Here is a 9,627-nt window from a genome sequence, read left to right on the forward strand (position 1 = left end):
TTGCAGTGAGCCGAGAACGCGCAATTGCACTCCAGCCTGGGCGACAGAGCAAGACCTTGTCTCAGAAAAAAACAAAAACAAAAACAAAAACAAAAACCAATAAAAGTCCTTGGCCGGGCGCGCTGGCTCACGCCTGTAATCCCAGCACTTTGGGAGGCCGAGGCGGGTGGATCACGAGGTCAGGAGTTCAAGATCAGCCTGGCCAAAAGGGTGAGACCCCATCTCAACCAAAAAAAAAAAAGCACACACACACACACAAAAACTACACAAATAAGCGTGGCGCGGTGACCGGCGCCTATAATCCCAGCTACTCGGGAGGCTGAGGTAGGAGAACCACTTGAACCTGGGAGGCGGAGCTTGCAGTGAGCCAAAATGGAGCCACTGCACTCCAGTATGGGCGACAGAGTGAGACTCCGTTTCAAAAAAATAAAATAAAATAAAAATAAAAAATAAAAGTCCTTAACACGGCCCACGAAGCTACATGGAATCTGGCCCCAGCCTGTCCACTCAACTTCATCTATTACAATCTGGGCACTCAAAATATGGTCTGCGGATCAACAGCATGGAAGTCACCTGGGAGCGAGTTAGCACCGCAGCCTCTCAGACCTCCCTCTTCATCTGCTGGATCAGAACCTGAACTTTTTAGTTTGAGTAGAGCGTCTCCCATGCTTACAAGCTTCCCCTTCACCCTGATTTAGCCATAAGGGTATTTCATAGTCCTCACTTGCCGTTCTTGGGAGCTGACCAGAAGTACTCGCAATGCGCGCAGCCACACGCAAATACGCACTGACGCTTGCGCAGAAGCGCTCCTATTTGAGTACGCGTGCGCTCAGAGCCCCGGCGAAGGAGGCAAGGCCTGTTTGCGGGGCTGTCCCGGCTAGTGGTGGCGAGGACCTGAAAGGAGGAGAGGGGTTTCCGCTTCCGGCAGGAGTCGGAAGTCACTGTCTCCCGGGTGAAGGGAGCTTTCGCAGCTAGAGGTGAGTGCCGGTGCGGCTCGTGCGAGTGGGCGTTGGGGCCGGGCAGGACTGAGAGTTCCCCTACTCCGTGCGTTTACGGGGTCCTGGAGGAGGCTCCTGGGACCTCGAACTTGGGGGGAGGCAGGTTGGGGAGACTGACTTCCCCGGACCCCATCCTTCCCAGCGCGACAACCGGGACGCCTGGCTCCTCCCGGCGGCCGTCGGGAGGCGATGCCGAAGCCTTAGTGAGTCTGGAGGAACAGCCAACCCTCCACCTCTTGGGTCCCAGCAGATTCGGGGGATGACTCCTCTGCCATCCCCTTTTGGCGCGCTTGGACTTAACGATGTCACGGGACAGGCCGAGGCCTCTGCTGTCCTTGTGCACGCCAGACCCCATTCATGGGATGGGGGGACTGTAGTCCCTGGGCAAAATGAGCTCCTGGGGCTCATCCGTAGATTTTGTTTCGACTTTTTTTTTTTTTTTTTTTTTTTGTGAGACAGAGTCTTGCTTTCTCTCCCCAGCTGGAGTACAGTGGCGCGATCATAGCTCATTGCAGCCTCGACCTCCTGGGCGCAAGCTTCCCACTTTAGCTTCCTGAGTAGCTAGGACTACAGACTCAGGGCTAATTTTTGTAATTTTGTAGAGATGAGAGGTCTCACTATGTTGCCCAGGCTGGTCTGGAACTCCTGGCTTCAAGCGATCTTCCCACCTGGGCCTCCCAAAGTGATGAGATTACAGGCGTGACCTCCCAAAGTGATAGAGTTACAAGCAAACTGATTGATGTATTCAATAGTGGTTATTGCTGAGCACGATGGCTCATGCATGTAGTGCCAGCACTTTGGGAGGCCGAGGCGGGAGTATCGCTTGAGCCCAGGAGTTCCAGACCAGCCTGGGCAACGTGGTGGGTGCCCGTCTCTACAAAAAATACAAAAATTAACTGGGCATGGTGCCGCGGCTAATTTGTATTTCAGAGGTAGAGGGGCAGGGGGAGGATCGCCTAAGGGATGTGTGAGAGAAAAAGGCATTGAGGATGAATCCAAGGTTTGTTTTTTTTTCGTTTGTTTCTTTTTTTGAGAGGAGAGTCTCGCTCTGTCGCCCAGGCTGGAGTGCAGTGGCGCGATCTCTGCTCACTGCAAGCTCCGCCTCCCAGGTTCACACCATTCTCCTGTCTCAGCCTCCCTTGTAGCTGGGACTACAGGCGCCCGCCACCACGCCCGGCTAATTTTTTGTATTTTTAGTAGAGACGGGGTTTCACCGTGTTAGCCAGGATGGTCTCGATCTCCTGACCTCGTGATCCGCCAATCTCGGCCTCCCAAAGTGTTGGGATTACAGGCGTGAGCCACCACCCGGCCGAATCCATTTTTGATTTGATTATCCAGAAAGATGGAATTGCTGTTAGCTGAGATGAGGAAGACTGTGGAAGAGCAGGTTGGAGTGTCAGGGACTTGGTTTTTGACATGTTATGTTTAGTATTAGGTGGAAGTTAGATATCAGGTGGAGGAGTAGCTGAGACAGATAGATCAGAGTCTGCAATTCAGAGGACAGACTCAAGGCTGGAGAAGCAGGTGTCCTCAGTGTACAGCAGGCACCTAAGACTGGGTGAAATCTTCATGTAGGTGAGTATAGCCAGAAAGGAGAGGATCCAACAATTAAAATCATGGGCTCTTTGCTCTATTGCCCAGGCTGGAGTGCCTCAGCTCACTGCAACCTCCACCTCCTGGGTTCAAGTGGTTCTCCTGCCTCAGCCTCCCAAGTAGCTGGGATTACAGGTGCCCACCACCACACCTGACTAATTTTGTATTTTTAGGAGAGATGGGGTTTCACCATGTTGGTCAGGCTGGTCTCGAACTCCTGACCTCGTGATCTGCCCACCTTGGCCTCCCAAAGTGCTGGGATTATGGGCCTGAGCCAGTGCACCCAGCCTTTTTTTTTTTTTAGGTGGAGTCTTGCTCTGTTGCCCAGGTTGGAGTGCAGTTTCATGATCTCAGCTCACTGAAACCTCCACCTCCCAGGTTCAAGCGATTCTCCTACCTCAGCCTCTCTAATAGCTGGGATTACAGACGTGTGCCACCATACCCAGCTAATTTTTGTATTTTTAGTAGAAATGGGGTTTCACCATGTTGGCCAGGCTGGTCTCCAACTCCTGACCTCAAGTGATCTGCCCACCTCGGCCTCCCAAAATGCTGGGATTACGGACGTGAGCCACTGCGCTTGGCCCAAACTCATGTGCTCTCTTCATGAGAGCAAGTTGGCAGAGAGGCAGGAGCATAGGAGACTAGCAGGAGCCACCAGTGAGGCAGAGGACAGGGAGCACATGGGGTCCTGAGAGCCACATGTGCTTTCAGGGGAGGAAGGATCCCTCAAATCGGAAGACTGCCATTAGGATTTGCAGTATGGAGCCACCAGTGACCTAAGTTTGGAGGCAAGGGGTGTAGAGAGATGGACAGGAATGCAGATGGCTGTACACTAAAACAGCCTGCAAAGAAATGCATCATAGCTGGAAGAGGATGAAGAGACTTTCTTTTTTTCCCCCTTTTTAAATGAGAAGAGAGGTAATAACAAGTGCGTGAGAGAGATCCAGTGGAGCTGGAAAATTTGATGTTGCTCAAAGAAAAGGGGATGGGAGCCAGGGCAGAATGAACAAATTGTTTTTTCAGGAACATACTTCCATAGTAAAGGAGGCATGCTGAAGCTGAGAGTGGTGGCGCATGCCTGTTGTCCCAGCTACTGGGTAGGCTGAGGCCAGAGGATTGAGGCTTCAGCCAGCTGTGATCATGCCACTGCACTCCAGCCTGGGCAACAGAGCGAGACCTCATCTCTTAAATAAATAAAGACGGTGGGTGGATGGCTGAATGAGTTGGTCCTAGGAGCTGTCTTTGGATTGCTTCTATTTAGTGAATTGGAAGCATCACAGTTAAGAGCTGGGGGTGTTGGCCAGGCGCGGTGGCTCACGCCTGTAATTCCAGCACTTTGGGAGGCTAAGGCGGGTGGATCATGAGGTCAGGAGATCGAGACCATCCTGGCTAACACGGTGAAACCCCGTCTCTACTAAAAATACAAAAAATTAGCCACACGTGGTAGTGCAAACACCTGTAGTCCCAGCTATTCGGGAGGCTGAGGCAGGAGAATCGTCTGAACCCGGGAGGCAGAGGTTGCCGTGAGTCAAGATCACACCACTGCACTCCAGCCTGCACGGCAGAGCAAGACTCCATCTCAAAAACAAACAAACAAACAAAAAGAGTTGAGGGTGTTACATAGGAAGTGATCAGCAAATAATGAATGAAACTCCACTGTTTATTCTGGAATATCCTGGCAGACTGCTGACCTCCCCTGCCACAGTGGAACGATGCTAGAATCAGCAGTCGTGTGTGTGTGTGTGTGTGTTGGAGGAGGCGCCATAGGAGGCTCAGGGATGGCAAGCACAGTGCCCTGAGCACCGTGCCTAGCAGGGGAGTTGGGTTCGGTGGTAACTGCTGCTGTTTCCCCATCCACCTGCTTCCTGGACATCTATCTGTTCCTAGATGTCCCTCTGCCACCCAACCCCATCATTTTCTCCAAAACCCTGTCCTTCCTCTGTGTTACACATCAGAGAATGATGCCACCTTCTCCCCCTAGCCACTGTGTCCCCACCACAAACCTGGGAGTCATCCTGGACTTTCCTCCTCTCGTCATACTCGCTCGCTCCGCTGCCATGTCTCCTCTGTCTCTCTCGCCCTCTGCCATCTCTACCCGAACGACCCTGTCCTGGCTGTGCCTTTGTCTTCATCCAGATTGTGACTCACACCGCAGTCCCTCAAAAGCCCAGGGTGACTTTACCCTTTCACTCCTTGTAGCTCCCAGGATCCGTCCAAACACCCAGAGCCCTCCCACCTGTCCCTACTCTCTCCTCCACCTGCCAGGGGACAGACAGCTGCCCCTGAGCCTTCACACAGCTCGGAGGTGCTTGTTCCCACTTCTCTGCCCCGCAGTCTGTCATCTGGATGGAGGCCATCAGATGCCCTGAGTGTCACTCTTCGTGGATGGTGCTCACATGTCCCTTGACAAGAGGAGCAGCCAGTATAAAATCACCAGCTCCTAGGCTGTCAGGCTCCACCCGGCCCTGAACAGCTGGCTTGTCTTGGAGTCTCTTGGGCCACCCTCCCCAGGGACAGTGGCTTCCTTGTATTGGCGCCGGTGATGATGGGCCAGCTGTGTGCTAAGTACTTAACTTACCATTCCTGCTGCCAGCCTCACAAGTCTCCTCTGCGATAGCAACCTTATTTCGATCTTTTTTTGTTTCTTTTTTGAGACGGAGTCTCGCGCAATAGCAACCTTATTTCAATCTTTTTTTTTTTTGAGAGAGTCTCGCGCTGTCACCCAGGCTGGAGTGCAGTGGTGTGATCTCGGCTCACTGCAGTCTCCGGCTCTCAGGTTCCAGTGATTCTCCTGCCTCAGCCTCCTGAGTAGCTGGGGTTATAGGCGCCCGCCACTATGCCCAGCTAATTTTTGTATTTTTAGTAGAGATGGGGTTTCACTATGGTGGTCAGGCTAGTCTCGAACTCCTAACCTCGTGATCCACCCGCCTCAGCCTCCCAAAGTGCTGGGATTACAAGCTTGAGTCACCATACCCGACCTTTTTTCCTTTTTTTTTTTTTTTTTTTTTTTTGATGCAGGGTTTCATCCTGTTGCCTAGGCTGGAGTGCAGTGCCTGGATCATAACTCACTGAAATCTGGAACTCCTGGGCTCAAGCGATCCTCCCATCTCAGCCTCCCAAGTAGCTGGGACTACAGGCTTGCACCACCATGCCTGGCTAATTTTTAATTTTTTTTTTTTTTAGAGATGAGGCCTCACTCTGTTGCCCAGGCTGGTATCCAGCTCCTGGCGTCAAGTGGTCCTCTCATCTTAGCTTCCCAAAGTGCTGTCTGGAATTACAGGTGTGAGCCACCATGCCTGCCTTGTCTCTGTTTTATAGATGAGGAAACTGTGGCACAGAGAGCTTAAGTAACCTGCCCAGGTCATGCAGTAAGTGAGAGAGACGGGGTTAGAGCCTCCTCTCACCCCTTCCATCCGGAGTGGGACAGGGGATTTTCCTCCTGTATCAGGACTGAGGGCCTCGTCGCTCAAGGGCAGAGGCCCCAGGACCATAGTGCAAGTCCCAGACCCTCTTTCCGGCCTGCTTTCTGGATCATTGAGCGGGGGGCTGTGTGGTTTCCTCAGACCACTGACATCTGCCACTCCCCACAGGCTCATCCACCTGCAGACATGGGGCGCAGAAAGTCAAAACGAAAGCCGCCTCCCAAGAAGAAGATGACGGGCACCCTCGAGACCCAGTTCACCTGCCCCTTCTGCAACCACGAGAAATCCTGTGATGTGAAAATGTGCGTGGGGAACGGGGCGAGGGATCCATCCTCCCCACCACCTCCTCCCCGCTGTTCTCCGTCCTGCCCCTTGCCTCCCTTGGTGAAGGCGTCATCACCCACAGGTCCCGGGCACATTGCTCACCAGTCCCTTCTCTTGGTCTGTTTCAGGGACCGTGCCCGCAACACCGGGGTCATCTCTTGTACTGTGTGCCTAGAGGAATTCCAGACGCCCATAACGTGTATCCTTAGAAACCTGGGCTTTTTCCAGAGGATGGGGAGGAGGCTGGAGTCCGGACCCTGCTCCTCTGACCCACTGTGTGCCCTGGTGCAGGGCCAAGGCCGTCCAGAGGAACAGGTGCCACCTACTGATTTATGTGGGGTGAGAAGGTGCAGGGCAGGGTTCCAATGCCAATGATCACCCTTGACCTAAGCGGCTCAGATCTGTCAGAACCCGTGGATGTGTACAGTGATTGGATAGATGCCTGCGAGGCAGCCAATCAGTAGCAACACAGAGGACCCACCCCCTGAGCAGCCCCACCTACTATGGACCCAGCTGTTCGGTTCTGGTCCAGAGACATTCCAGGGGTCCAGGGTGTGGGTCCTGGGCTGTCACAGCCCTCGGTGTGCGTGTGTAGAGTGGGCGTGGCTGTGAGTGGGTGTGTGTGCGAGTGTGGAGTGGATGTGGGTGTGTGTGTGGCTGCACGTGTCACTGGGGTGGCCGTGAGTGTGTGGTCATAGATACGCGGTGGTGGCGGGTTCGTGGGCCTGAGGGGCCTGAACTGACCTCGCTTGGCTCCAAAAGCCTTTGCTGTGTTCCCTTCTTCAGCCCCTGGCCCCCCAGCTTTGGGGCTCTGGCTCCCCCCGGCGGAAGTGGGGGGCTGTTTCCCGATATCCTGGACAGGGGAAGCCCAGTAGAGGCTGGAACTGGACCTCTCCAGCCTCCTCACCAGCACCGTGCCCATCTCAACTGGACTTCCCGCCCTCCTTCTCCACCTAGTGCCTGTGGCCTGGGATTCAAAGCCGCCGTTCCCCAGGTCCCTGGGCTGGGCCCTGACAGGGAGCTGCCCCCCTCCCCATGCTAACAAGGAAGCCCAGTTTCGTGTTCAGTTGCTTTTGTAGAGGAAGCAAGGGCTGGGGTGGGGACAGCTGTCAATCACAAGCCCTTAAATAAAGCAGCCAGCGCACATCCCTTGCTGTCTGTGATGTCTTGGGTTCTGCGTCTGCCTCGTCGCCAGAAGAAGGAGAGGTTCCAGCGTTTGGGAGGTGGCCTGGTGGCGCATATGACCAGCCCTTCACACCGCCCAGCATTTTATTCAGTCAGTAAGCATTCAGGGCGGTGGAGCAGGCAGGCAGACATCTGGCCAGGTGTTTACAGCAGTCACATGAGGAAATGGGGTAGGTGAGACAGAACAGGTGGTCAGAGGAGGCTTCTGGGAGGGGCAGGCTGAGGCGGTGACATTGTAGGGCCACCTCTAGCCAGACGCTGACCTCTGGCCTTGCCTGCATCACCCCAGTGTCCTGACAGCCACCCTGTGGGGCAGGTGCCAAGCTAACCCCAGGTTCAAAGATGAGGAAACTGAGGCTAGAGGTGAAGGAGGTCACTGGCCCAAGACCCTACAGCCAGAAGGTGGCACGGGGGATCTGCACCCAGGAAACCAGGCTCTACAACTTACAGTCTGACTTCTTGTGAGCCCAGAGTCCAGGCTGAGGGACCAGCTCACAGGCCGTCCTGGAGGTAGTGGGTGGAAGAGGGACACTGGGAAGGGAAACATGAAAGGGACCTTTGTCCAAGGGTGGTGAGGACTCTCAGAAGGCTGGTGTGGGGGCGGGATGTGCGTGGCTGCCGGGGGAGACACAGCTGGCCTGGAAGCCCTGGCTGCCAGACTGGGCTGCTGCATCTGGCCTGTGCGCTGCCCCCAGGCCCACTCTGCCGTGACATGTCTTCCCTGGTGATCCTGCCGCCTCCAAGATCCCAGGTAAGGTCCTCTAGCCCTGGCAGGAGCCAACAGACATGGGCAGAGTGGTAGACAGGCACCTAGGTTTAGGGTGGTGGCCCTCTGGGATCCAGCAGAAAGGGGGCTTGTTCCTCTGGCACCCGGGGCCCTTCCTGCCGCCTGCCCACCCCCAGTCTCAGAGGCTAAGTGCTAATATGGTGCTGTTTTCCCGAGGAGGCAGGGCCCTGGGCCAGGCCCGGATCCTCCTCAGCATAGCTTCCCCGCGCCGGCCCTGGGGGAGCAGGACTTGTGGTAGCCAAGCCAAGAGCGCCTGGAATCCAGTTTACGAGGCCCCAGGGGCTGCGTGCGTCTGTGCGCGGGTCTTCTGGTGTCTGCCTCCACAGGTCTCCACGTTCCAGCCTCAACCCCTGCCCCCCCTGGGGAGAAGACAGCTCCGTGCCCTGCTCCTCGCTTCTCTGCCTCCTCTCCTCCTCAGAATCCTGATGGTTGCGGACCTCTCCCTCCTCCCGGGGATAACAGGGTCCCCTCTGAAACATGAGGAGGTTGAGGCCCTGGACACAGCCTTTTAGGGTCCCGGTTTGGCAGGCTTAGCCTTAAGAGGGCTGAGAGTGCGCGGGGTGCGCAAAATTAACCGTGCCCTATGGTGCCCTGTGCTAGTTGGTAAAGGGCCATTGCCCTGGCTCAGAAGTGCCCCTCTCCGTGTCCCCTTTCTCCTCCTCACAGTCTGGGGCTAAAGGGTTCACCCTGCCCACAGGGCCCACCAGGACCCCTACTTGTCATCCTTTCTCTATTGATACCTGGTCTTTACCAGCAATTAAACATGTAGAGTATCACCCCATCTAGGGGTGTCATTTCATGACCACATGAGGCTCACTGTCCCCATTATTTTGATGGGAAAACAGGTCGGGGGAGGGGAAGTGATTGCCTGAGGTCACCCAGGCAGTTGCTCTGTGATTCACATGCCATCCAGCCTGTCCCAGTACTCAGGCTCTTTGTCACCACCATCCACAAGCCTCTGGGAGAGCCGTGTGGGTCGTGTGTGTGGATATGTGTGTGTGCATTGACTTTCTGACTGTGCCATATATATATATATATATATATATATTTTTTTTTTTTTTTTTTTTTTTTTTTTTTTGAGACAGAGTCTTGCTCTGTTGCCCAGGCTGGAGTGCAATGTCGTGATCTTGGCTCACTACAACCTCTGCCTCCTAGGTTCAAGCCATTCTCCTGCCTCAGCCTTCCGAGTAGCTGGCATTACAGGTATCCGCCACCAGGCCTGGCTAATTTTTTGTATTTTTAGTAGAGCCGGGTTTCACTATGTTAGCCAGGCTGGTTTCAAACTCCTGACCTCGTGATCCGCCCACCTCAGCCTCCC

General features: G+C 54.7%; 1 protein-coding gene across 1 annotated transcript; it reads left to right on the forward strand.

Annotated features, from left to right (window-relative positions):
- Positions 1-828: 828 nt before the first annotated feature.
- ELOF1 (elongation factor 1 homolog) lies at positions 829-7,485 on the forward strand. The gene is made up of 4 exons (XM_023188732.1): positions 829-977; positions 6,182-6,315; positions 6,466-6,536; positions 6,737-7,485. The coding sequence occupies exons 2-4, from the start codon at positions 6,200-6,202 to the stop codon at positions 6,799-6,801; spliced, it is 252 nt and encodes an 83-aa protein (XP_023044500.1). The 5' UTR covers positions 829-977; positions 6,182-6,199; the 3' UTR covers positions 6,802-7,485.
- The last annotated feature ends 2,142 nt before the right edge of the window (positions 7,486-9,627 follow it).

This window comes from Piliocolobus tephrosceles, chromosome 21 (assembly GCF_002776525.5).
Source record: "Piliocolobus tephrosceles isolate RC106 chromosome 21, ASM277652v3, whole genome shotgun sequence".
Taxonomy (NCBI): Eukaryota; Metazoa; Chordata; class Mammalia; order Primates; family Cercopithecidae; genus Piliocolobus; species Piliocolobus tephrosceles.

Excerpts from the sequence above, each read along its gene's own strand:
- ELOF1 (XM_023188732.1), top strand. The coding sequence starts at position 6,200 with ATGGGGCGCAGAAAGTCAAAACGAAAGCCGCCTCCCAAGAAGAAGATG. Across the intron at positions 6,316-6,465 it reads AAATCCTGTGATGTGAAAAT|GGACCGTGCCCGCAACACCG; the intron begins GTGCGTGGGGAA and ends GGTCTGTTTCAG. Across the intron at positions 6,537-6,736 it reads ATTCCAGACGCCCATAACGT|ATCTGTCAGAACCCGTGGAT; the intron begins GTATCCTTAGAA and ends TAAGCGGCTCAG.